General features: G+C 39.7%; 1 protein-coding gene and 3 long non-coding RNA genes across 7 annotated transcripts in view; 2 read left to right on the top strand and 2 right to left on the bottom strand.

Annotated features, from left to right (window-relative positions):
* Nucleotides 1–184: 184 nt before the first annotated feature.
* Nucleotides 185–9193, top strand: LOC125763641 (uncharacterized). Its single transcript, XR_007418377.1, has 3 exons — nt 185–1976; nt 4122–5405; nt 7404–9193. It is a non-coding gene; the product is annotated as an uncharacterized LOC125763641 (long non-coding RNA).
* A 48-nt stretch (nt 9194–9241) lies between these two features.
* The window catches only part of LOC125763475 (zinc finger protein 391-like), a 223971-nt gene continuing 205427 nt past the window's right edge, over nt 9242–27785 (bottom strand). For all 3 annotated transcript variants that reach the window (XM_049426712.1, XM_049426710.1, XM_049426711.1), the window contains 5 exons: nt 25741–26023; nt 24274–24767; nt 20784–20949; nt 9910–9993; nt 9242–9817 (listed from right to left, as the gene is read on the bottom strand). In XM_049426712.1, the coding sequence (XP_049282669.1) occupies nt 9660–9817; nt 9910–9993; nt 20784–20949; nt 24274–24767; nt 25741–26023 (1185 nt within the window). In that variant the 3' untranslated portion in view covers nt 9242–9659. The remainder of the gene's footprint in view (nt 9818–9909; nt 9994–20783; nt 20950–24273; nt 24768–25740; nt 26024–27785) is intronic.
* On the top strand, nt 15713–17923 carry LOC125763637 (uncharacterized). Of its 2 annotated transcripts, none has more exons than XR_007418372.1 (3): nt 15713–15799; nt 16371–17320; nt 17891–17923. It is a non-coding gene; the product is annotated as an uncharacterized LOC125763637 (long non-coding RNA). The 2 variants fall into 2 exon arrangements; XR_007418371.1 differs by lacking the exon at nt 17891–17923 and adding an exon at nt 17511–17543.
* On the bottom strand, nt 15798–17717 carry LOC125763638 (uncharacterized). Its single transcript, XR_007418373.1, has 3 exons — nt 17642–17717; nt 16502–16881; nt 15798–15930 (listed from the first exon to the last, which is right to left on the bottom strand). It is a non-coding gene; the product is annotated as an uncharacterized LOC125763638 (long non-coding RNA).

Here is a 27785-nt window from a genome sequence, read left to right on the forward strand (position 1 = left end):
GATACCGACCGAGTTATAGGCAAAAATTGGTGCAAAAATGAGGAAAATTTTACATTTTCTCAAACAGGGTAAGGAACTTTGTTCCTCGAATAACTTCTGGCACGGACACCTGAGAGCATGGCTGTCCAACAAGAAAATGTAGCCATTGGTGCCATCTATCGACCACAGGTTAAAGATTGGCAATCCGTGGAATACCGACCGAGTTATAGGCAAAACTTGGTGCAAAAATGAGCCTTTGTAAATTTTCATTTGTTTGAATTTTTTGATTTTTTTATTATTTTTCACTCTTTTTTTTATTTAAAGCATTACTTGAGTGAAAAGAAACACATTGCAACCAATTGGCATTAAAATAAATCAATTTCATTTTTTTTGCAAAATTTCTCAAAAAAAACGTAAGGGGTAAGCCTTATGAAATTTTCGAGTTGAAAATTTTTAAAATTTTTTTTTCTGATTTTGTATTATGTTTTTAGTTTAAAGCATTATTTGAGTGAAAAGAAACACATTGCAACAAGTTTGCATGGAAATATATCTAATTTATAAATTTTGCTTAATTGCTCAAAAATGAGGAAATTTTTACATTTTCTCAAACAGGGTAAGGAACTTTGTTCCTCGAATAACTTCTGGCACGGACACCTGAGAGCATGGCTGTCCAAGAAGAAAATGTAGCCATTGATGCCATCTATCGACCACAGGTTAAAGATTGGCAATCCGTTGGATACCGACCGAGTTATAGGCAAAACTTAGTGCAAAAATGAGGAAAATTTTACATTTTCTCAAACAGGGTAAGGAACTTTGTTCCTCGAATAACTTCTGGCACGGACACCTGAGAGCATGGCTGTCCAAGAAGAAAATGTAGCCATTGATGCCATCTATCGACCACAGGTTAAAGATTGGCAATCCGTTGGATACCGACCGAGTTATAGGCAAAACTTGGTGCAAAAATGAGCCTTAGTAAATTTTCATTTTTTTGAATTTTTTGATTTTTTTATTATTTTTCACTCTTTTTTTTATTTAAAGCATTACTTTAGTGAAAAGAAACACATTGCAACCAATTGGCATTAAAATAAATCAATTTAATTTTTTTTGCAAAATTTCTCAAAAAAAACGTAAGGGGTAAGCCTTATGAAATTTTCGAGTTGAAAATTTTTTAAATTTTTTTTTCTGATTTTGTATTATGTTTTTAGTTTAAAGCATTATTTGAGTGAAAAGAAACACATTGCAACAAGTTTGCATGGAAATATATCTAATTTATAAATTTTGCTTAATTGCTCAAAAATGAGGAAATTTTTACATTTTCTCAAACAGGGTAAGGAACTTTGTTCCTCGAATAACTTCTGGCACAGACACCTGAGAGCATGGCTGTCCAAGAAGAAAATGTAGCCATTGATGCCATCTATCGACCACAGGTTAAAGATTGGAAATCCGTTGGATACCGACCGAGTTATAGGCAAAACTTGGTGCAAAAATGAGGAAAATTTTACATTTTCTCAAACAGGGTAAGGAACTTTGTTCCTCGAATAACTTCTGGCACGGACACCTGAGAGCATGGCTGTCCAAGAAGAAAATGTAGCCATTGATGCCATCTATCGACCACAGGTTGAAGATTGGCAATCCGTTGGATACCGACCGAGTTATAGGCAAAACTTGGTGCAAAAATGAGGAAAATTTTACATTTTCTCAAACAGGGTAAGGAACTTTGTTCCTCGAATAACTTCTGGCACGGACACCTGAGAGCATGGCTGTCCAAGAAGAAAATGTAGCCATTGATGCCATCTATCGACCACAGGTTAAAGATTGGCAATCCGTTGGATACCGACCGAGTTATAGGCAAAACTTGGTGCAAAAATGAGGAAAATTTTACATTTTCTCAAACAGGGTAAGGAACTTTGTTCCTCGAATAATTTCTGGCACGGACACCTGAGAGCATGGCTGTCCAACAAGAAAATGTAGCCATTGGTGCCATCTATCGACCACAGGTTAAAGATTGGCAATCCGTTGGATACCGACCGAGTTATAGGCAAAACTTGGTGCAAAAATTAGCCTTAGTAAATTTTCATTTTTTTGAATTTTTTGATTTTTTTATTATTTTTCACTCTTTTTTTTATTTAAAGCATTACTTGAGTGAAAAGAAACACATTGCAACCAATTGGCATTAAAATAAATCAATTTCATTTTTTTTGCAAAATTTCTCAAAAAAAACGTAAGGGGTAAGCCTTATGAAATTTTCGAGTTGAAAATTTTTAAAATTTTTTTTTCTGATTTTGTATTATGTTTTTAGTTTAAAGCATTATTTTAGTGAAAAGAAACACATTGCAACAAGTTTGCATGGAAATATATCTCATTTATAAATTTTGCTTAATTGCTCAAAAATGAGGAAATTTTTACATTTTCTCAAACAGGGTAAGGAACTTTGTTCCTCGAATAACTTCTGGCACAGACACCTGAGAGCATGGCTGTCCAAGAAGAAAATGTAGCCATTGATGCCATCTATCGACCACAGGTTAAAGATTGGAAATCCGTTGGATACCGACCGAGTTATAGGCAAAACTTGGTGCAAAAATGAGGAAAATTTTACATTTTCTCAAACAGGGTAAGGAACTTTGTTCCTCGAATAACTTCTGGCACGGACACCTGAGAGCATGGCTGTCCAAGAAGAAAATGTAGCCATTGATGCCATCTATCGACCACAGGTTAAAGATTGGCAATCCGTTGGATACCGACCGAGTTATAGGCAAAACTTGGTGCAAAAATGAGCCTTAGTAAATTTTCATTTTTTTTGAATTTTTTGATTTTTTTATTATTTTTCACTCTTTTTTTTATTTAAAGCATTACTTGAGTGAAAAGAAACACATTGCAACCAATTGGCATTAAAATAAATCAATTTCATTTTTTTTGCAAAATTTCTCAAAAAAAACGTAAGGGGTAAGCCTTATGAAATTTTCGAGTTGAAAATTTTTAAAATTTTTTTTTCTGATTTTGTATTATGTTTTTAGTTTAAAGCATTATTTTAGTGAAAAGAAACACATTGCAACAAGTTTGCATGGAAATATATCTCATTTATAAATTTTGCTTAATTGCTCAAAAATGAGGAAATTTTTACATTTTCTCAAACAGGGTAAAGAACTTTGTTCCTCGAATAACTTCTGGCACAGACACCTGAGAGCATGGCTGTCCAAGAAGAAAATGTAGCCATTGATGCCATCTATCGACCACAGGTTAAAGATTGGAAATCCGTTGGATACCGACCGAGTTATAGGCAAAACTTGGTGCAAAAATGAGGAAAATTTTACATTTTCTCAAACAGGGTAAGGAACTTTGTTCCTCGAATAACTTCTGGCACGGACACCTGAGAGCATGGCTGTCCAAAAAGAAAATGTAGCCATTGATGCCATCTATCGACCACAGGTTGAAGATTGGCAATCCGTTGGATACCGACCGAGTTATAGGCAAAACTTGGTGCAAAAATGAGCCTTAGAAAATTTTCAAATTTTTTGAATTTTTTGATTTTTTTATTATTTTTCACTCTTTTTTTTATTTAAAGCATTACTTGAGTGAAAAGAAACACATTGCAACCAATTGGCATTAAAATAAATCAATTTAATTTTGTTTGCAAAATTTCTCAAAAAAAACGTAAGGGGTAAGCCTTATGAAATTTTCGAGTTGAAAATTTTTAAAATATTTTTTTTCTGATTTTGTATTATGTTTTTAGTTTAAAGCATTATTTGAGTGAAAAGAAACACATTGCAACAAGTTTGCATGGAAATATATCTAATTTATAAATTTTGCTTAATTGCTCAAAAATGAGGAAATTTTTACATTTTCTCAAACAGGGTAAGGAACTTTGTTCCTCGAATAACTTCTGGCACGGACACCTGAGAGCATGGCTGTCCAAGAAGAAAATGTAGCCATTGATGCCATCTATCGACCACAGGTTAAAGATTGGCAATCCGTTGGATACCGACGGAGTTATAGGCAAAACTTAGTGCAAAAATGAGGAAAATTTTACATTTTCTCAAACAGGGTAAGGAACTTTGTTCCTCGAATAACTTCTGACACGGACACCTGAGAGCATGGCTGTCCAAGAAGAAAATGTAGCCATTGATGCCATCTATCGACCACAGGTTAAAGATTGGCAATCCGTTGGATACCGACCGAGTTATAGGCAAAACTTGGTGCAAAAATGAGCCTTAGTAAATTTTCATTTTTTTGAATTTTTTGATTTTTTTATTATTTTTCACTCTTTTTTTTATTTAAAGCATTACTTGAGTGAAAAGAAACACATTGCAACCAATTGGCATTAAAATAAATCAATTTAATTTTTTTTGCAAAATTTCTCAAAAAAAACGTAAGGGGTAAGCCTTATGAAATTTTCGAGTTGAAAATTTTTTAAATTTTTTTTTCTGATTTTGTATTATGTTTTTAGTTTAAAGCATTATTTGAGTGAAAAGAAACACATTGCAACAAGTTTGCATGGAAATATATCTCATTTATAAATTTTGCTTAATTGCTCAAAAATGAGGAAATTTTTACATTTTCTCAAACAGGGTAAGGAACTTTGTTCCTCGAATAACTTCTGGCATAGACACCTGAGAGCATGGCTGTCCAAGAAGAAAATGTAGCCATTGATGCCATCTATCGACCACAGGTTAAAGATTGGAAATCCGTTGGATACCGACCGAGTTATAGGCAAAACTTGGTGCAAAAATGAGGAAAATTTTACATTTTCTCAAACAGGGTAAGGAACTTTGTTCCTCGAATAACTTCTGGCACGGACACCTGAGAGCATGGCTGTCCAAGAAGAAAATGTAGCCATTGATGCCATCTATCGACCACAGGTTGAAGATTGGCAATCCGTTGGATACCGACCGAGTTATAGGCAAAACTTGGTGCAAAAATGAGGAAAATTTTACATTTTCTCAAACAGGGTAAGGAACTTTGTTCCTCGAATAACTTCTGGCACGGACACCTGAGAGCATGGCTGTCCAAGAAGAAAATGTAGCCATTGATGCCATCTAGCGACCACAGGTTGAAGATTGGAAATCCGTTGGATACCGACCGAGTTATAGGCAAAAATTGGTGCAAAAATGAGGAAAATTTTACATTTTCTCAAACAGGGTAAGGAACTTTGTTCCTCGAATAACTTCTGGCACGGACACCTGAGAGCATGGCTGTCCAAGAAGAAAATGTAGCCATTGATGCCATCTATCGACCACAGGTTAAAGATTGGCAATCCGTTGGATACCGACCGAGTTATAGGCAAAACTTGGTGCAAAAATGAGGAAAATTTTACATTTTCTCAAACAGGGTAAGGAACTTTGTTCCTCGAATAATTTCTGGCACGGACACCTGAGAGCATGGCTGTCCAACAAGAAAATGTAGCCATTGGTGCCATCTATCGACCACAGGTTAAAGATTGGCAATCCGTTGGATACCGACCGAGTTATAGGCAAAAATTGGTGCAAAAATTAGCCTTAGTAAATTTTCATTTTTTTGAATTTTTTGATTTTTTTATTATTTTTCACTCTTTTTTTTATTTAAAGCATTACTTGAGTGAAAAGAAACACATTGCAACCAATTGGCATTAAAATAAATCAATTTCATTTTTTTTGCAAAATTTCTCAAAAAAAACGTAAGGGGTAAGCCTTATGAAATTTTCGAGTTGAAAATTTTTAAAATTTTTTTTTCTGATTTTGTATTATGTTTTTAGTTTAAAGCATTATTTGAGTGAAAAGAAACACATTGCAACAAGTTTGCATGGAAATATATCTAATTTATAAATTTTGCTTAATTGCTCAAAAATGAGGAAATTTTTACATTTTCTCAAACAGGGTAAGGAACTTTGTTCCTCGAATAACTTCTGGCATAGACACCTGAGAGCATGGCTGTCCAAGAAGAAAATGTAGCCATTGATGCCATCTATCGACCACAGGTTAAAGATTGGAAATCCGTTGGATACCGACCGAGTTATAGGCAAAACTTGGTGCAAAAATGAGGAAAATTTTACATTTTCTCAAACAGGGTAAGGAACTTTGTTCCTCGAATAACTTCTGGCACGGACACCTGAGAGCATGGCTGTCCAAGAAGAAAATGTAGCCATTGATGCCATCTCTCGACCACAGGTTGAAGATTGGCAATCCGTTGGATACCGACCGAGTTATAGGCAAAACTTGGTGCAAAAATGAGCCTTTGTAAATTTTCATTTGTTTGAATTTTTTGATTTTTTTATTATTTTTCACTCTTTTTTTTATTTAAAGCATTACTTGAGTGAAAAGAAACACATTGCAACCAATTGGCATTAAAATAAATCAATTTCATTTTTTTTGCAAAATTTCTCAAAAAAAACGTAAGGGGTAAGCCTTATGAAATTTTCGAGTTGAAAATTTTTTAAATTTTTTTTTCTGATTTTGTATTATGTTTTTAGTTTAAAGCATTATTTGAGTGAAAAGAAACACATTGCAACAAGTTTGCATGGAAATATATCTAATTTATAAATTTTGCTTAATTTCTCAAAAATGAGGAAATTTTTACATTTTCTCAAACAGGGTAAGGAACTTTGTTCCTCGAATAACTTCTGGCATAGACACCTGAGAGCATGGCTGTCCAAGAAAAAAATGTAGCCATTGATGCCATCTATCGACCACAGGTTAAAGATTGGAAATCCGTTGGATACCGACCGAGTTATAGGCAAAACTTGGTGCAAAAATGAGGAAAATTTTACATTTTCTCAAACAGGGTAAGGAACTTTGTTCCTCGAATAACTTCTGGCACGGACACCTGAGAGCATGGCTGTCCAAGAAGAAAATGTAGCCATTGATGCCATCTATCGACCACAGGTTAAAGATTGGAAATCCGTTGGATACCGACCGAGTTATAGGCAAAACTTGGTGCAAAAATGAGGAAAATTTTACATTTTCTCAAACAGGGTAAGGAACTTTGTTCCTCGAATAACTTCTGGCACGGACACCTGAGAGCATGGCTGTCCAAGAAGAAAATGTAGCCATTGATGCCATCTAGCGACCACAGGTTGAAGATTGGAAATCCGTTGGATACCGACCGAGTTATAGGCAAAACTTGGTGCAAAAATGAGGAAAATTTTACATTTTCTCAAACAGGGTAAGGAACTTTGTTCCTCGAATAACTTCTGGCACGGACACGTGAGAGCATGGCTGTCCAAGAAGAAAATGTAGCCATTGATGCCATCTATCGACCACAGGTTAAAGATTGGCAATCCGTTGGATACCGACCGAGTTATAGGCAAAACTTGGTGCAAAAATGAGGAAAATTTTACATTTTCTCAAACAGGGTAAGGAACTTTGTTCCTCGAATAATTTCTGGCACGGACACCTGAGAGCATGGCTGTCCAAGAAGAAAATGTAGCCATTGATGCCATCTATCGACCACAGGTTAAAGATTGGCAATCCGTTGGATACCGACCGAGTTATAGGCAAAACTTGGTGCAAAAATTAGCCTTAGTAAATTTTCATTTTTTTGAATTTTTTGATTTTTTTATTATTTTTCACTCTTTTTTTTATTTAAAGCATTACTTGAGTGAAAAGAAACACATTGCAACCAATTGGCATTAAAATAAATCAATTTCATTTTTTTTGCAAAATTTCTGAAAAAAAACGTAAGGGGTAAGCCTTATGAAATTTTCGAGTTGAAAATTTTTAAAAATTTTTTTTCTGATTTTGTATTATGTTTTTAGTTTAAAGCATTATTTTAGTGAAAAGAAACACATTGCAACAAGTTTGCATGGAAATATATCTCATTTATAAATTTTGCTTAATTGCTCAAAAATGAGGAAATTTTTACATTTTCTCAAACAGGGTAAGGAACTTTGTTCCTCGAATAACTTCTGGCACAGACACCTGAGAGCATGGCTGTCCAAGAAGAAAATGTAGCCATTGATGCCATCTATCGACCACAGGTTAAAGATTGGCAATCCGTTGGATACCGACCGAGTTATAGGCAAAACTTGGTGCAAAAATGAGGAAAATTTTACATTTTCTCAAACAGGGTAAGGAACTTTGTTCCTCGAATAATTTCTGGCACGGACACCTGAGAGCATGGCTGTCCAAGAAGAAAATGTAGCCATTGATGCCATCTATCGACCACAGGTTAAAGATTGGCAATCCGTTGGATACCGACCGAGTTATAGGCAAAACTTGGTGCAAAAATGAGCCTTAGAAAATTTTCAAATTTTTTGAGTTTTTTTATATATTTCTTATTTTTCACTCTTTTTTTGTGAATCGCGTTCGCAAACGCGACAATTGCTAAGCGCTATTACGATATGGTCATTTTTTCGCATTTAAATATACTTCCCTGTTTTATTGCAGTCATTCTGTGTTGATGAAAACTAATGCAATTTCAAATCGGAACTAAAAATGGACGTCATCGTATCTTACCTTACTGATTAGCCCGAAAAGGTTATTACATTGGATCGCGTTTCCACGTGATTATCCTACCGAGATTGAACGAAAGTAAACTTCACGGTGGTCCTTTCAATGACAGAGTCGAAAGGCGAGCGTGGGGTACCGAAAAGAACGCATATCATTGACATCGCATGTCGATCGATTTCAAGCTCATTAGAATTAGACGAAAGTTGCCAGTGTAAGAAAAGCAGCGCTTATGTGGCACGTTTCCATCAATGTACGTGATTAGTGTGTGCATACATTTGCTTCTTATTATCCCACCCAAAAGCGTCCACTGGACAGTGCGGCCGCGTGTAAGCATGTTGTCTATCGATACGTCGCAAAGAAACAAGCGGCAGATCGACAGCTTTCGATTGAATGCAAGTTTGATCGGTTGATAGATTTGTGTGAAAACTCCGGTTCAGTTACTCTCGCGCGTCGCGAGTGGGAAGAAATAGAGAAGGACTACTGGAACTACTTGCAAAAGGGCTGACGATCGATCGTTGAGAGAGTGCATTAATATGCGCTTGAAATGCATACTTATCCCCACGCATGCACCAAAGACCCGTGGGCACTAGGCACACACATGCACGCACACTGACAAGAGATTTATAGATACCGGCCAATTTGTCACCTGAGGTTTTTTAGTCTTGCGTATTGCAAAGCGTCTCTTCTACTCCCCACCCATCCATCCAGTCCGGATTTGTCTGATGCATTTCGGATCGGTTGAGTTTGATTTATGTAATTAGTGGAGCTTACTTTAATGGACTATCAAGCTGTAATAAGTTATTTTCACACTTGCTAAACACGGTACACTACGTGGGTTGGCATTAATGTGGTCCACACGGTGGGTTTGTGTGTTTGTTTTTCCTTTATCTTTATCTTAGGATATACATATAACGGCAATTTGTTATTACAGTTTTACAATAGTTTTGTGTAGTGTTACATTAATGGTTACAATGAAGCTCTTCTTATTTTTTCAAATAAATATTATTTACATCACTTCCACACATTCTACTTCTGGCAGCGCATGAAATTAATAGTGAACCAAACAAACGATGATTCTTCGCTCGTTGTGGATTTGCTGCGAAATATCAAAACATATTTCGTGCGAGTCAGTCAATGTTTTTAATGTTCTTGGTCTTGCAAACGACAAGTGATCAAACCAAACACTAATCTAACTAATTTTGTACAGCCTTTTCTTGTGTTGATGAACGCTCCGCTGTTGGTTCTTTGCCCGCGGATGGTTTAGCGACTTCTCGTAATTGGTTCCGCTTTCGAATGTCTCCAGTGATACCGGGGAAGCCGTTCGTCGGGCTTTTCATAGCTAAACAGGGGACCAATCTCCTCACCATCACTGCGCAGATCACTATCCACGTCGATCTCGGATTCGGGAGAAGCATTTTCTGAGGAGATTGAAGAGAAAACGAAACATACTTAGAGATGGAGATGGAGTTGTGTGAAGGTTGGAAAATGGTACCGGAATAGGCTAAAGTACCTTCGTGGGTTTTCATGTGCGCTTTTAAGTTACATGCAAGCGCAAATGATTTCTTACAAACATCGCAAACATGTGGCTTATCACCTGGTGAAGAAAGAGAAAAAATTTAAAGTTAGTTAAACGCAAGTAAGTTGTTAATGTTTATTTGAGATAAAATAAATATATTTTTATATATTCTCCACACTCCAGCTCAAGTGTTTAATGCGTCGTGATTTAAAACCCGTAACTGACTCTTCCATCCTGAGACAAAACTTCAAACCCATTTATCAAAAAGAATGCGAAAACAGAACGCTAAAGGCCGCTACCGAACTTTATCAACCCATAGCCTGTATCGTCGATCCCGCCGTCCTTTATAAATATTTCTCCGTTAATCGTTTTAGCTACTTCGCTTTGCACTGAACCACCGATACCGGTCCACCGGTATCACCGGAGAGGCGTGAGGGGCAGGTGGATGGGAAGAGTGGGTCGAAGTTAATTTTTATTCCCGCACTTCTTCGCATCATCCTTGGGGGCACTTTTCGTGGTGGTTTCGTGGTGGTGCATAAAGATTGAAGCAAACGTGTGGATCACATATTCACGCTAGTCATCGAACGTTTGGTTACTCTTTTGATGGTGGGTTCGTTTGTGGTTGTTCGATGCATAATGTTGCGGTGAGCTATCTTTATGATGCGAGAGAAAAAATAAATGAATCATCTCACGATGTTTGGGGCTTGTTTGTGGAGATGTACATCCCATCGTAGCTGATTGTCGCCTTGATGCTATTTTTGTTCTTCATATTTAAAATGTCCTCCTAAGGTCCCATCAACGAGACAAGGAAGTGAAAAAGTATTGCACAGTGATTTTTTCCACAATTTCAATGAATTATTGGGTACCTTTCATGCACCACGAATCCAAACAGAACACCTCCGGGTGAACTCCTCTCTATCTCTCTCTCTTCTGGAGATTGTAAGTGCCTGTGAGTTTGATTCAGTTTTTGGGAAAATGAAGAGACTGGACACAAGAAACGGCAGCGTCATCGTCAGCATGATCATCAACAACCTCACCACAAACAGCGTCTCTTTATGCCAACGGATCCATCGTTACCGGTGATTGCTGCTACCAACCATCGCGAATGAGATTGAATTGTGGTTTGGGGAACGTCAGGGAACGGTTGTGGTGAGCATGAAAAAGGAAACCGGGAAGGGAAAGGGCGTTTGCCGGGAGCGCTGCCCGTCACAATCGCTGGGGCGAACGGAGGCCAGACAGATAAATCACGACATCCAACACCGCGAAGACGCACGAGATTCGAACATTCGAATCACCCCAGCGGCACAAAGAGGATCTGTCTTAGCGTTCTCCACCGATTGACCTATATGGACCCCGTGTGTGTGTTTGCACTGGTGAAACAGGTGGTGGAGAGGTCAGGACGGTTGATCTATGGAAATGGAACCGTATCCAACGGCAAGGGTGTTTTGCAGCGTGAGGTGAAAATGGTGCCGGTAGAGAAAACCAATTTAGTTTTAATTTCTTCTTCGGTCAGCTTCCTTAGCAATGCCCACCTTCATCCTTCCCCTTCTGAGTAGGGGTATTTTTTGCCATCATCCGTGCGAGAGCTTTACTTAAAACAACAGAACCGTCGAGCACGACTTCTTCGGCTGCAGCAGTAACTGGTTCCACCGGCGTGTACCACCTTTTTTTCCCGAAGCCCATTTACTGCGTGTGTGGTGGCGCGTATTAAATTATTGTGTTTTCGTTATAATTTATATTAATCGTATTCTCGCACACCGTTACAGCTGGAGATCAATCTCGTGCTCGCGGTGGTGTTGGTGGCGGACGCAGACAGATCGTGAATCTTTGACGGATCCCGCCTTCTAAGGATTGCCCTTTAATGCCACGGGAAGAGTATGAACTTTGATGCTTACTTTAGGTTTGTTGCAAAGTTTGTTTGATCATTGCTGAGGGTGTGTGGAAAATTGGAGCACTTTTTGTGGTCGAGAATCATTATGTATTTGAGTGAAAAAAAAATTATTTCAATAAATTCGCATAAAAAAACATCAATTTATAAATTTTGCTAAATTGCTCAAAAATGATCAGGCTTATAGCCTTAGGAGATAGGCAAAATTTTTAGAATTTTTTATTTTTTAATTATTTTTCACTCTTTTTTTAATTTAAAGCATTACTTGAGTGAAAAGAAACACATTGCAACCAATTGGCATTAAAATAAATCAATTTCAATTTTTTTGCAAAATTTCCCATAAAAAACGTAAGGGGTAAGCCTTATGAAATTTTCGAGTTGAAAATTTTTTAAAATTTTTTTTCTGATTTTTTATTAAATTGTTAGTTTAAAGCATTATTTGAGTGAAAAGAAACACATTGCAACAAATTTGCATGAAAATATATCACATTTATAAATTTTGCTAGATTGCTCAAAAGTGAGGAAAATTTTACATTTTCTCAAACAGGATAAGGAACTTGGTTCCTCGAATAACTTCCGGCACGGACACCTGAGAGCATGGCTGTCCAAGAAGAAAATGTAGCCATTGATGCCATCTATCGACCACAGGTTAAACATTAGCAATCCGTTGGATACCGACCGAGTTATAGGCAAAACTTGGTGCAAAAATGAGGAAAATTTTACATTTTCTCAAACAGGGTAAGGAACTTGGTTCCTCGAATAACTTCCGGCACGGACACCTGAGAGCATGGCTGTCCAAGAAGAAAATGTAGCCATTGATGCCATCTATCAACCACAGGTTAAAGATTGGCAATCCGTTGGATACCGACCGAGTTATAGGCAAAACTTTGTGCAAAAATGAGGAAAATTTTACATTTTCTCAAACAGGGTAAGGAACTTTGTTCCTCGAATAACTTCCGGCACGGACACCTGAGAGCATGGCTGTCCAAGAAGAAAATGTAGCCATTGGTGCCATCTATCGACCACAGGTTAAAGATTGGCGATCCGTTGGATACCGACCGAGTTATAGGCAAAACTTGGTGCAAAAATGAGGAAAATTTTACATTTTCTCAAACAGGGCAAGGAACTTTGTTCCTCGAATAACTTCCGGCACGGACACTTGAGAGCATGGCTGTCCAAGAAGAAAATGTAGCCATTGGTGCCATCTATCGACCACAGGTTAAACATTGGCAATCCGTTGGATACCGACCGAGTTATAGGCAAAACTTGGTCCAAAAATGAGCCTTAGTAAATTTTAATTTTTTTGAATTTTTTGATTTTTTATTATTTTTCACTCTTTTTTTTATTTAAAGCATTACTTGAGTGAAAAGAAACATATTGCAACCAATTGGCATTAAAATAAATCAATTTCATTTTTTTTTGCAAAATTTCCCAAAAAAACGTAAGGGGTAAGCCTTACGAAATTTTCGAGTTAAAAATTTAAAAAAAAAATTTTTCGGATTTTTTATTATATTTTTAGTTTAAAGCATTATTTGAGTGAAAAGAAACTTTTTGAAACAAATTTGCATGAAAATATATCACATTTATAAAGTTTGCTAAAATTTTACATTTTCTCAAACGGGGTAAGGAACTTGGTTCCTCGAATAACTTCCGGCACGGACACCTGAGAGCATGGCTGTCCAAGAAGAAAATGTAGCCATTGGTGCCATCTATCGACCACAGGTTAAAGATTGGCGATCCGTTGGATACCGACCGAGTTATAGGCAAAACTTGGTGCAAAAATGAGGAAAATTTTACATTTTCTCAAACAGGGCAAGGAACTTGGTTCCTCGAATAACTTCCGGCACGGACACCTGAGAGCATGGCTGTCCAAGAAGAAAATGTAGCCATTGGTGCCATCTATCGACCACAGGTTAAAGATTGGCAATCCGTTGGATACCGACCGAGTTATAGGCAAAACTTGGTGCAAAAATGTGCCTTAGTAAATTTTCATTTTTATGAATTTTTTTGATTTTTTTATTATTTTTCACTCTTTTTTTTATTTAAAGCATTACTTGAGTGAAAAGTAACATATTGCAACCAATTGGCATTAAAATAAATCAATTTCATTTTTTTTGCAAAATTTCTCAAAAAAAACGTAAGGGGTAAGCCTTATGAAATTTTCAAGTTGAAAATTTTAAAAAAAATTTTTTCTGATTTTTTATTATGTTTTTAGTTTAAAGCATTATTTGAGTGAAAAGAAACACATTGCAACAAATTTGCATGAAAATATATCACATTTTTAAGTTTGCTAAAATTTTACATTTTCTCAAACAGGGTAAGGAACTTAGTTCCTCGAATAACTTCCGGCACGGACACCTGAGAGCATGGCTGTCCAAAAAGAAAATTTAGCCATTGGTGCCATCTATCGACCACAGGTTAAAGATTGGCAATCCGTTGGATACCGACCGAGTTATAGGCAAAACTTGGTGCAAAAATGAGGAAAATTTTACATTTTCTCAAACAGGGCAAGGAACTTGGTTCCTCGAATAACTTCCGGCACGGACACCTGAGAGCATGGCTGTCCAAGAAGAAAATGTAGCCATTGGTGCCATCTATCGACCACAGGTTAAAGATTGGCAATCCGTTGGATACCGACCGAGTTATAGGCAAAACTTGGTGCAAAAATGTGCCTTAGTAAATTTTCATTTCTATGAATTTTTTTGATTTTTTTATTATTTTTCACTCTTTTTTTATTTAAAGCATTACTTGAGTGAAAAGTAACATATTGCAACCAATTGGCATTAAAATAAATCAATTTCATTTTTTTTGCAAAATTTCTCAAAAAAATCGTAAGGGGTAAGCCTTATGAAATTTTCGAGTTGAAAATTTTTTAAAATTTTTTTTCTGATTTTGTATTATGTTTTTAGTTTAAAGCATTATTTGAGTGAAAAGAAACACATTGCAACAAATTTGCATGAAAATATATCACATTTATAAAGTTTGCTAAAATTTTACATTTTCTCAAACAGGATAAGGAACTTGGTTCCTCGAATAACTTCCGGCACGGACACTTGAGAGCATGGCTGTCCAAGAAGAAAATGTAGCCATTGGTGCCATCTATCAACCACAGGTTAAAGATTGGCGATCCGTTGGATACCGACCGAGTTATAGGCAAAACTTGGTGCAAAAATGAGGAAAATTTTACATTTTCTCAAACAGGGCAAGGAACTTTGTTCCTCGAATAACTTCTGGCACGGACACCTGAGAGCATGGCTGTCCAAGAAGAAAATGTAGCCATTGGTGCCATCTATCGACCACAGGTTAAAGATTGGCAATCCGTTGGATACCGACCGAGTTATAGGCAAAACTTGGTGCAAAAATGTGCCTTAGTAAATTTTCATTTTTTTGAATTTTTTGATTTTTTTATTATTTTTCACTCTTTTTTTTATTTAAAGCATTACTTGAGTGAAAAGAAACATATTGCAACCAATTGGCATTAAAATAAATCAATTTCATTTTTTTTGCAAAATTTCTCAAAAAAAACGTAAGGGGTAAGCCTTATGAAATTTTCAAGTTGAAAATTTAAAAAAAAATTTTTTCTGATTTTTTATTATATTTTTAGTTTAAAGCATTATTTGAGTGAAAAGAAACACATTGCAACAAATTTGCATGAAAATATATCACATTTTTAAGTTTGCTAAAATTTTACATTTTCTCAAACAGGGTAAGGAACTTAGTTCCTCGAATAACTTCCGGCACGGACACCTGAGAGCATGGCTGTCCAAGAAGAAAATGTAGCCATTGGTGCCATCTATCGACCACAGGTTAAAGATTGGCAATCCGTTGGATACCGACCGAGTTATAGGCAAAACTTGGTGCAAAAATGAGGAAAATTTTACATTTTCTCAAACAGGGTAAGGAACTTTGTTCCTCGAATAACTTCCGGCACGGACACCTAAGAGCATGGCTGTCCAAGAAGAAAATGTAGCCATTGGTGCCATCTATCGACCACAGGTTAAAGATTGGCGATCCGTTGGATACCGACCGAGTTATAGGCAAAACTTGGTGCAAAAATGAGGAAAATTTTACATTTTCTCAAACAGGGCAAGGAACTTTGTTCCTCGAATAACTTCCGGCACGGACACCTGAGAGCATGGCTGTCCAAGAAGAAAATGTAGCCATTGTGTGCCATCTATCGACCACAGGTTAAAGATTGGCAATCCGTTGGATACCGACCGAGTTATAGGCAAAACTTGGTGCAAAAATGAGGAAAATTTAACATTTTCTCAAACAGGGTAAGGAACTTTGTTCCTCGAATAACTTCCGGCACGGACACCTGAGAGCATGGCTGTCCAAGAAGAAAATGTAGCCATTGGTGCCATCTACCGACCACAGGTTAAAGATTGGCGATCCGTTGGATACCGACCGAGTTATAGGCAAAACTTGGTGCAAAAATGAGGAAAATTTTACATTTTCTCAAACAGGGCAAGGAACTTTGTTCCTCGAATAACTTCCGGCACGGACACTTGAGAGCATGGCTGTCCAAGAAGAAAATGTAGCCATTGGTGCCATCTATCGACCACAGGTTAAAGATTGGCAATCCGTTGGATACCGACCGAGTTATAGGCAAAACTTGGTGCAAAAATGAGGAAAATTTTACATTTTCTCAAACAGGGTAAGGAACTTTGTTCCTCGAATAACTTCCGGCACGGACACTTGAGAGCATGGCTGTCCAAGAAGAAAATGTAGCCATTGGTGCCATCTATCGACCAACGGTTAAAGATTGGCAATCCGTTGGATACCGACCGAGTTATAGGCAAAACTTGGTGCAAAAATGAGGAAAATTTTACATTTTCTCAAACAGGGTAAGGAACTTTGTTCCTCGAATAACTTCCGGCACGGACACCTGAGAGCATGGCTGTCCAAGAAGAAAATGTAGCCATTGGTGCCATCTATCGACCACAGGTTAAAGATTGGCAATCCGTTGGATACCGACCGAGTTATAGGCAAAACTTGGTGCAAAAATGAGGAAAATTTTACATTTTCTCAAACAGGGTAAGGAACTTTGTTCCTCGAATAACTTCCGGCACGGACACCTGAGAGCATGGCTGTCCAAGAAGAAAATGTAGCCATTGGTGCCATCTATTGACCACAGGTTAAAGATTGGCAATCCGTTGGATACCGACCGAGTTATAGGCAAAACTTGGTGCAAAAATGAGGAAAATTTTACATTTTCTCAAACAGGGTAAGGAACTTTGTTCCTCGAATAACTTCCGGCACGGACACTTGAGAGCATGGCTGTCCAAGAAGAAAATGTCGCCATTGGTGCCATCTATCGACCACAGGTTAAAGATTGGCAATCCGTTGGATACCGACCGAGTTATAGGCAAAACTTGGTGCAAAAATGGGGAAAATTTTACATTTTCTCAAACAGGGTAAGGAACTTTGTTCCTCGAATAACTTCCGGCACGGACACCTGAGAGCATGGCTGTCCAAGAAGAAAATGTAGCCATTGGTGCCATCTATCGACCACAGGTTAAAGATTGGCGATTCGTTGGATACCGACCGAGTTATAGGCAAAACTTGGTGCAAAAATGAGGAAAATTTTACATTTTCTCAAACAGGGTAAGGCACTTTGTTCCTCGAATAACTTCCGGCACGGACACCTGAGAGCATGGCTGTCCAAGAAGAAAATGTAGCCATTGGTGTCATCTATCGACCACAGGTTAAAGATTGGCGATCCGTTGGATACCGACCGAGTTATAGGCAAAACTTGGTGCAAAAATGAGGAAAATTTTACATTTTCTCAAACAGGGTAAGGAACTTTTTTCCTCGAATAACTTCCGGCACGGACACCTGAGAGCATGGCTGTCCAAGAAGAAAATGTAGCCATTGGTGCCATCTATCGACCACAGGTTAAAGATTGGCGATTCGTTGGATACCGACCGAGTTATAGGCAAAACTTGGTGCAAAAATGAGGAAAATTTTACATTTTCTCAAACAGGGTAAGGAACTTTGTTCCTCGAATAACTTCCGGCACGGACACCTGAGAGCATGGCTGTCCAAGAAGAAAATGTAGCCATTGGTGTCATCTATCGACCACAGGTTAAAGATTGGCGATCCGTTGGATACCGACCGAGTTATAGGCAAAACTTGGTGCAAAAATGAGGAAAATTTTACATTTTTTCAAACAGGGCAAGGAACTTTGTTCCTCGAATAACTTCCGGCACGGACACTTGAGAGCATGGCTGTCCAAGAAGAAAATGTAGCCATTGGTGCCATCTATCGACCACAGGTTAAAGATTGGCAATCCGTTGGATACCGACCGAGTTATAGGCAAAACTTGGTGCAAAAATGTGCCTTAGTAAATTTTCATTTTTTTGAATTTTTGATTTTTTTATTATTTTTCACTCTTTTTTTTATTTAAAGCATTACTTGAGTGAAAAGAAACATATTGCAACCAATTGGCATTAAAATAAATCAATTTCATTTTTTTGCAAAATTTCCCAAAAAAAACGTAAGGGGTAAGCCTTATGAAATTTTCGAGTTGAAAATTAAAAATAAAAATTTTCTGAATTTTTTATTATGTTTTTAGTTTAAAGCATTATTTGAGTGAAAAGAAACTTTTTGAAACAAATTCGCGTTGAAATATATCGAATTTTTAAATTTTGCTGAGTTTCTCAAAAAATGATAGGGCTTTTAGCCTTGGGAGATAGGCAAAATTTTAGAATTGTTTTGATTATTTTTTATTCTTTTTTTATTTAAAGCATTGCACAGTGTAAGCTATATTCTTTATTTCCAATTCTATTGCATTCCTATTGTAATAATACAACTCATTGTACCGCTATATTTGTTTTAACAGAAACTTTGTTGTGCACCTATTAATGAGACAAAACAAATAAAACTAAACATAAAGAGGCTCCTCAGCCTCTTCTTGTCTAGTCAATCAACTGGCACGGCGCCAACCGAGCGAGTGGATTGCCTTACGAATTGTCTATTATCCGTTCTAGAATCTGATCGGCCACGGTGCACGATACGAACGGTGGCAATTAATATCTCCCACCGCGGTGAACGGGTTAGCTAATACACAAACCATGCTCGACTTTCCCCGGCTTAGCTGGAAGCGAACATCATCTCGCCGAGGCATGATTTGGGAAAAAAAGGGATTTACGGGTGTTCCTGCACCAAGAAACGCGCCGTACTTTGGTTGTGCTGATTAATTATGGCTTATGGTAATTAATGAAGGGGAAATTATCCAACCCGACCCGATCACGAAGCCTTGGCTGTAACATAAATATTCTCTACCTCCGTAGCTGTCCTAGGCATGGCTACTGTTTTTAGGCTGAGATGAACAGATGATTTATAGAAAAATAAAAGCTTTTTTTTTGCATCGTGAGCTTACAGTCACTTGCTATGAATTTGTTTTAAGCAGCACATGAGCAGGGCATATAAGTCTAAAATCAGCTTATGGTAGCTGGTAGGAGATCAACCTTCTAACGTTTGCGCAGTCATTATCGTGCGTTATTTGATTGTTCTACATCATTCTTGGTGATCCACGCTTCCAGCTGTAGCGTGAGAAAAGTGATCCTTCGTGCCGTATTGGATTAATATCGTCCTAGCAGGCGTTCTAATAGAGCTATCATAGCGTGTGAGCGTTTTTTTTTCTTCTCTGGAATATGATCAACATTCAGTCCCGACCCAGTTGTAGTATTAAACGCAAGGTTATCTAGAAATTAATCTTAATCCTTCAAACTATTCGGAGGAGGAAAAAAACCATTCCAGATCCTGTCTGCTTCCACACTAGAAATGGCCGTCATCAATCAAAACAATGGCGTGAAAGCTATTTCTCGATATGGACTATGATGGACAGGTCGGGTCCTTTCCCCGGTCTTATCCTGACTAGTGCTTCGTTACGTTTCTTTTTATCTCACTTTACCCATTTCCTCAATTAACCTACCGGTGGGAACTTCGATGCAAGCATAGTACAGAGAAAATTGGATTCATTTTGGACCAAGATAAAAAAAAACGTATCAACACCCTTCGCCCATATCGAAATTCCGGTACTATTTATCGTGGATTATAAAAATATTATCTTGTGTATAGGAAGAAATGCAACGGAAAAAAAGGACCACAACGACAATTGATTGCCAAACAGACCAGCATGGCACTTGGCGCGTCAGGAAGTCAGGAACCGGATGATCGTTAAAGGCTAACGTAGAAGGATGTGCTGGTCTATGCTGGGTCACACATATAAAGGGATGGTTCCTGCACGTTGGGAACATTTATCCCGGGTTTTATGCATTACGCGTACCTGCGTTACTGGTGGTGGTGATGATCGTTCCTTCATTTCCTTCGATCACGCCAACAAAACGAACCACTTGACTTTTCAGACGCTCGTATTTTTGTTCCTTCTCTCCAATTCCATCCGTTTTATTTTGAACATTTCACCTTCAGCCCTAGAGCGGTGTTTTTTTCTTGGGTTGGACTGTCAGGCAGGGAGCAGAAACCTGACTGCATATGCTGTCCGTATCGACCAGGACACGAATGCCCTCAATAAATTGGAGTTTAGTGTTGGTGGTTACCGGTTCCTTTCAAAGTTCCGGCCCTAAATCAAGCATGTCGAAAGCCAAATGTTTCCGCTGTACACGCAAACGTGCAGGGGACCCACGAACGAAATGAGAGCCTCGAACGGCCAAACGCCATGTGCATGTCCTTCAAGCGATGCGAAAAGGAAGAGCGCACACTAGTGTTGGTATGGATCCAGTTCCCTGTTGTTTTTTTTAACCCCCGAAGGCTTTTGTTAATATTTTCACTAACGAACAGGTGAGTGGAACCATTTGTTGTCTTCTTTTGCGTTGTTGAATTGAGCTTAAAAGTGAAACGTGTAGAATGTGCGATCGCTCGTCGATTGTTGCAATTGCATCGGACAAAGGAAAAGCTTCTTCTTGTTGCGCACTACCGTACCAAGGGGTTATATTGCTGAACATACTGTACTTACCGGTATGCAGGAAGAGATGATTCTTGAGATTGGTCTGCTTGGAGAAACCCCGCGAACAGATGTGACACTTGAACGGCCAGGAACCGTTGTGGACGTAGGTGTGCGATTTCAGATCACCCGGCGTTGGGAAGGACTTGGAGCAGAGGCTACATTTGTGCGGTTTATCCTGGCGGTGGACGGTATGGGTGAAGAGTGAAAGTAAAGATAGAAAACATGAGAAACACAGCAATTAGAATCAATTGAATCATCTAAGTGGAAATGGTTGTAACTTTGTTCCGGTAATGAAATCGCTCGTTTTAAATAGTATTGTAAAGTCATGTGATAAAAATCGATTCTAAAAGGTTTTGTTTTTCGAATCAAAACGATAAAGAAAAGACCGTCCCGAATGGATGCAATACGAGCAGGTTTTACGGCAGGTGCTGCTTGTTGTCGGTATGTTTCGGACAGGAATTTTGGATAAAAATCTTCTCAGCTTCGTTTTTTATGTCCTTTTGGAACGCTACACTCATACCCGCCATGTTGGGTTAAATGTATTCCGTGCTTTGGATCTTCCCGGTTTGATTATGGAAGGATTGTTTCAGTTTTTATTGGTTTATGATTACCCGGCAATCAACCTGTCGACCGGGCAGGGAACGGATGTATTTTTTGTGTGTTTGTGAGAAGGGTTGTTTTTGGGTCTTCGCCGTATCTAACAAATGTTGCCGTTTTTTTTGAGGGAGAAAAGATTCAATAATGGGTTAGCTTTAAAGCGCACAAACATCAGCTGTATAAATGGAATTGGTGCTTATGTTTGTGATGGCATTTCGGTACAAAAGCTCTACAGAAATCAAAAATTATTAACAAACCAAGTCTGAAAGTTGAAGATCAACTAAGCTCTAGTACTTGTAATTTTGGAAATGTTGATCAACATCTAAAGAATGGCTTCAATTACAGTGGATTGTGTAAACAATCCGGGTTCACCAATCCCATTGCCCATGTGCAAAAGATGGCCAAAAACTGTTCGTTTTACTGTGGACATTTATTCCCTACCATGAACCAGTTGGTAACTCTTTACAAAAAAAAAAAAAAAAAACAAAATTGCCACAATTTTGCCGGCATCGCATCAAAGCATATCTCACTAATAGCTGCTCGTAACTCACGACGTTCTTAATCGTGCCTCGTTTCGCTCTTTCCCCGTTGCATGCGCGACATGCCAACTGACGATTGGGAGCACACTGTGGCATCACTTTCGATTATGTGCTTTCGCTACAACTGTACTGTAGCTTCTGGTGAGATTACTCCCGGAAGCCCCGATACGAGTCGAGTTCGCTCCAAACCAAATAAATGTTTGCGAAATGGATCCCCGTAAGCAGCTTGGTAGTGAGCAATAATATCAGGCAGGTATGACCAAATGGAACAGGGAAACGTTTCAGACCGAGTGAGGTTCGTTTCTTTTCATCCACCGCCAAGTCACCGGTAAGGTAAAACGGTAAGAAGAAGGAACGAAGGTCATGAAGGATAAGGAAGGATGTTTGGAGATTCGTTCCGGGAACGTATTGGTTGTGTTCCGAAAGCAAAACAAAAAGCAAACTAAAGGTGGTTTGAAAATGTCGCGAAAAGTGTATATCGATACACCCTAAAATGCTACGGGTCATAACGTAAATGGTGCATTATCGCCGAGGTCTCGATTTGCCCGTTCTTGTGTCACTGGCCCTCTGGTTGGGCCTGTGGCGGTGCGGCGCTTTTATGATATTTTTTTTTTATAATTTTTATGTTGTGGTTTCGTTTCGTTCCAGGTAACTTCCAAACATCCAGAAGCCAAGGATGCGGTTAAGGGTGGAAGTTAAATTGTATGAAACAGCATCTTACAGTCTCTTACCATCTACGTTCTGCTTCTTAATGAACTCTCTTTCTCTCTTCCCCTACTGCTCCTGCATGTTTATTAAAAACCGGTCCATTACAGAAACGGAATGGCTTCATTCCGGGAAGAGGTTGTTTTTGGTGTTTATCAGGGAAATATGAATGTTTATATTGGAAATTAGTTTCACTTCGCTTTCCAACCATATGTCGCGAGGTGGAAGTGTATCAGTTTTCTTTTTTTTTTTTTAATTTTTATTATTAAAACATTAGCAAAAGTGCTTTCATTTAGGAGACTTTAAGAAATAACGGAGTCAGAAATATTCACTACAAAGGTGTTTTCAAGACAGATTTTTTTTGTCGTATTAAATTAGTCCACAAGCCGGCGGACTAATCAGTTTTGTCGGTCATCGAAAAACAGACGTAATTAAGAAAACAAATCCCAAGCCCTTAGAGTGGCGACGGGTGGACTTGGGGCGTGTTTTTGTCATTGAGAAAATAATTGTACGTCTGGATATGATATCTTATCGAGTCCGCTGGTTTCATGTTTCCCATTGTGACAAAACTTCAGCTTAAAGCTGTACGACGTTCGAGTGACCTTTTGCGGTTGGAAGTTTCGTCAACGGTTTCAACTCGTCCCGAAACGTTGTAGGTAAATATTGTTGAGAAGTATCACCGCGTACCAACACTCGACAGCCCCAAACCGTGGTTTGATATTTACGGACACAGCTGTATCTTGGGCTGATCTCGGGAGATGACAACGGTACGCATAGGACGAAGATCTAAACCTGGACACCAGCTCCAGTACAACTCAATCGATCATGGGATGGTATCGGTCGGTTTGTTTAATCGTGCTACGGCAAGGGAACCGTGTCGGAGGTAGAACATCGAACCGGGTGACAACATTGAAGCTGACTTTGATTGATGGGATCGACGCAAGATTCGAACGTCTCGCCGGGAATGGGCGATCGGGCTTGCATTCCCAGCGTATCGCACTGCGTGTCGATCGTATGGCACAGTACGGTCTCCCCCGTTTGCGAACCACAGAAACCAGTCTAATTATCTTTTTAATAAATTCTTTTTAATTAAGTTCCGAAAGACAACCAGGACCCAACTTGCGAACTCATACAGACTCGCACGAGCACCGGTTCGGTAGATGAAAGTGACCGTTTGCCAGAGATATAAACGGGTTTTATGGGTTTCGCCCGGTGCGAACCTTTCAGAATCGTCGCCTGACTGTATTCTGTGCGGTGTTTAAAAAAAATGCGAAAATTGAGAAATTCTCTCTGATTGCAAATGATGAGACGTATGGTCAACCGTATCTGGCTATGGCTTTGGAGTGCATTCGGTTTATATTCCATCGGATGGTGCACTGTCCGGCCGGATAGCTTGCCGGGTGGTAATTAAAGTGGCTAATAATCATAAAAAACACGAACTGTTGTGCTGTTGTCAGAAATACGGGAGGATCTTGACGTAAACGTATTGCAGATTCAGGTTCGGAAAGGGGTTATGGCGAATCCAAAGACGACTCATAAAAACCGATAAGGAGGGATAAATGTTTTAATTACTGGACGATCGTGGAATGGTGCGACCTTTCTTCCTTTGGACGAAATTTTGCTGCAGTAAAAAAAAAACAAATATTTCTTTGCCTTACCTTGATGTGCGTCATCCGGTGGTAGTAGAGGTTGGAACTGGCGGTGAACCGTTTGCCGCACACCTGACACTGGTGGGGCTTTTCACCCGAATGTATCCGGACGTGCGTGTTCAGCGAGCTGGACGTACTGAAGCCCTTGCCGCACACACCACACACGTGTGGCTTTTCGCCGGTGTGCGTGCGCATGTGACGCTTCAGAAGACTAGGACGATCGAACGCCTTCCCGCACACTTCACACGGTAACATGGCCCGCTCGGAACGGGCCGTAGGACGAGCTTTGGGCGATGCTCGGGATCCTGGTCCGGTGGAGATCGCCGCTAGCTCGAGGTCCAGCGCACCGTCACACCGATCCCCACCGGTGCTGGCTCCGGACGAGATCGAAATCGATGAGTCGTCGCCGGACACCGACTTGTGTTCATCTTCGGCGCCGGACGACGGTGAGATCGGTAGCATCACCCTCGACAGGAGCGACGTCGAAAGGTCCAGCGGTGAGTCTGCGAATGCGTTAGGAAAGAGTCCGATAAGTGATCATAGCTAACGTTGATCGCAACATGCGTATTTGTGCATGACACACACTCTTGACACTGTGAGCCTCACGCGGTCCCGAAGCTGCTACACTTAACGCCTCGTTTATTAATCGACGATCATTAGCGCTAATCTAGCTCATTCATTTCACACCGCTTCATTAATTGTGCAGTCGGGAGTTTTATCATTTCGCACACAAACACTCGCTGCAACCGGTAAGCTTCCTGGCCGTAAACCTGGTGACAGGAAATTAATTCCCACCAGGTCTGTGCGAGGCAAAGTGTTATGGAAATCAGTTTCGGGCTTAATTACTCCCGATTCTCCCGAGTCCCAAGTTTTGCGCTTGCAACCCCCAGGAACTACTCTCCAACTCCAGAAAGGAGATCATTATAAATGCTTTTGAGTTAACGCTCGACTCGAAAACGGAGTCGAGTGGAAAGGTGCAACAAATGTACAGCTGCAACTGCACAAAGGAAATGGCCATCGGACTGCGAAATTCCCCCGGACCTGAGCATCAAGAGGAATGCCAACTTCCCAACCGCGACCCAATAATCTCGAAGGGTAATCTACCGAATTATTTCAATTATTTTCTTGTTAAGAAACACAACACTCATTTGTGTGTATTAATTTAAGCCCGCTTTCGGGAGCGATCGTTCTGTGGGCCATGTCCTGGTAGCTGGAGCCACAATTCACGTCCTCCAAACCGCGATCCCGATTACACAAACGAGAGCCGGCTATTATTGATAAAATCACTATTTTATTTATTGCGAAAAATCGCTCTCCCGGTACGAAGAGCGTGTGTGTGCGTGTGCTGGGAGCTGTACGTGTGATGGGTGAAATGAATGCTATCGCAGATAGTTTCGAGATGATCTCGAACGAGGGCTTTTGTTTCTTTGCGATTCCCCTTAAATGGTATTAGGCCGTGCAGAGGGCGCTGCTTACCTTCGAGAATCGAGTCCATCGTTTGGCGATACAGCTGGCTACGCATCCGGATGAAGAACAGTTCCTCGGGGCCCTCGGGCAGATAGTAGACGACCAGCTCCTGATGCGACGGGATCGCCTTCACGATCTCGTAGATCGGCTCACCTTTCACCTTGGCGCAGACCACGTTCACCTGTGGGCCGTATGTTTCCGACACGCGCAGGAACCGGATCCAGTTGCAGTGTCGTACCGTTCGTCCATTGACAGTGGTGATCTCGTCGTACAGTCCAAACCGATGTCGAATCTGTAATGGAGGGAGTGTAAACATACGATTATTGTACAGTACTAACAAGCGATGAGGTACCAACGACAGCTAATAGCTATTTCCTGTGTTAAATCGTACGCTTTCACTCAACACGTGTGATTTACCCCCTGACATGATGACAACATGCATCGTCAATGACAGCTCGTAATGCCTTAATTAATGACTCTTTAACGCCCCCTTTTTATTTTCTCCCCTACTGTCGGATACACCTCGTTCCACTCTGGTGAACTATCCGCCTCAAACGCCCCAGGTAATGTTCCCCTTCTTGTGATTTATGAAAAATTACTCAACCATGTAACCACCGACACGTAAACCGACCATTCAGCACAGAGGGTGGCTAGAGCGATCTCCCTTCCTTGTTTCGAAGCGTTAAACTATTGTCACTTTACGATTCCAAGCCTCAAACACCGTCTTCCGCACTCGCACCATCGACGAAGAAGACTCTTAACGAGTGTAAACATCCGTCGATCCCTGTCCAAGAGGCTTCCCATCGCCTCCGTATGCCCTTAGGCGATACATATCTAAGTGGACATCGGAATGAAGGAGAAAAGCCCGCACCATTCATGATCAGATCGATACAGATCGAAATTACAAATGTTGGATAATATATTTCGATGGCCACCTGCCTGAGTCGTTCCCGGTGCTCGTCCGGCGATCGATCGTTCCAATCGCCATTACTGCCCAGCCAAAGATTGCAGAAATGTTTATGAATATATATGAGGAGATAAAATAAATTTCCGCTTCGCGCTACTTGTTGTCGCGGAGGCTGTGTGCATCGCTTCCAGTCGTATCCAGGTCGGGATCGCCTCTCGGGGACAGGAAGGAAAAGATCGAAAAATGATACCAAATTGATGATCATAATTTGCAATTTCGCTGTAGCTGACCTTACACGGTTTTCGTATGGGAAGTGGCGTTTGAGGGCATCGAAAGACATTACCGATTCCTGGGAAGTCAACAAACCCTTCCAACGAGAAGATGAATTCCATAAAATGATGGCCCTTTCTCGGAGCTGTTTTTGTATCGCTATGAAACCTTGAATAAATGCCATCGTTGGGCCGAAAATGTGTGGAATGATTACTGATCCCTTCATTCCTAGCAAGATGTACGAGGACAGTAAGGTTTTAAAAGTCTTTGATCGTTGCGACATTGGGCAATTTAGGGATGAGTTTTAGAGCTCATTTTTCGTAGAATAAATGAAGGAAAATTTCCTACCAAATAGTATCCCTTTATAATAAATTTGTTCAAGAAATAGATATTAAACCATAGGCCAATCTAATTCTCGTCCATGGGAAAATATGTAAAAAATTCTACTCCATCCTCAAACTGCTCTTCTCTATAGCATTATTGTGTGAATCCATTAAAGCAAATCACACTTTGTCATCTAAAAAGTCTACTTCAAGCACTTCGCAACACATAAAATTCAATTGAAGAGATGTTCTAGGGTTATTTCTCAACGATCACAAATAGTGCTACTGTCGAGTGGAAAAATTGTCACTCCTGATTGTCTGCTGATTTATCAGTCCACAGCTCCCACTCGTCTGCATTCCAAGCCCAGGGTGATTTATTCTAGCTCAGACCACAATCCAATAGCACCGATCGCGATGCCTCGCCCAATTCTCGACGCGAGACACGATCGAGCTGGTAGTGCAAAACAAATTGTGTGTTTGACAATTTATGCACAATTATCGCATTTGATTTATGAATATGAGAATGACCGAGCTGTGTTTGCAGCTCGAATGTT

This window comes from Anopheles funestus, chromosome 2RL (assembly GCF_943734845.2).
Source record: "Anopheles funestus chromosome 2RL, idAnoFuneDA-416_04, whole genome shotgun sequence".
In the NCBI taxonomy this organism is placed as follows: Eukaryota; Metazoa; Arthropoda; class Insecta; order Diptera; family Culicidae; genus Anopheles; species Anopheles funestus.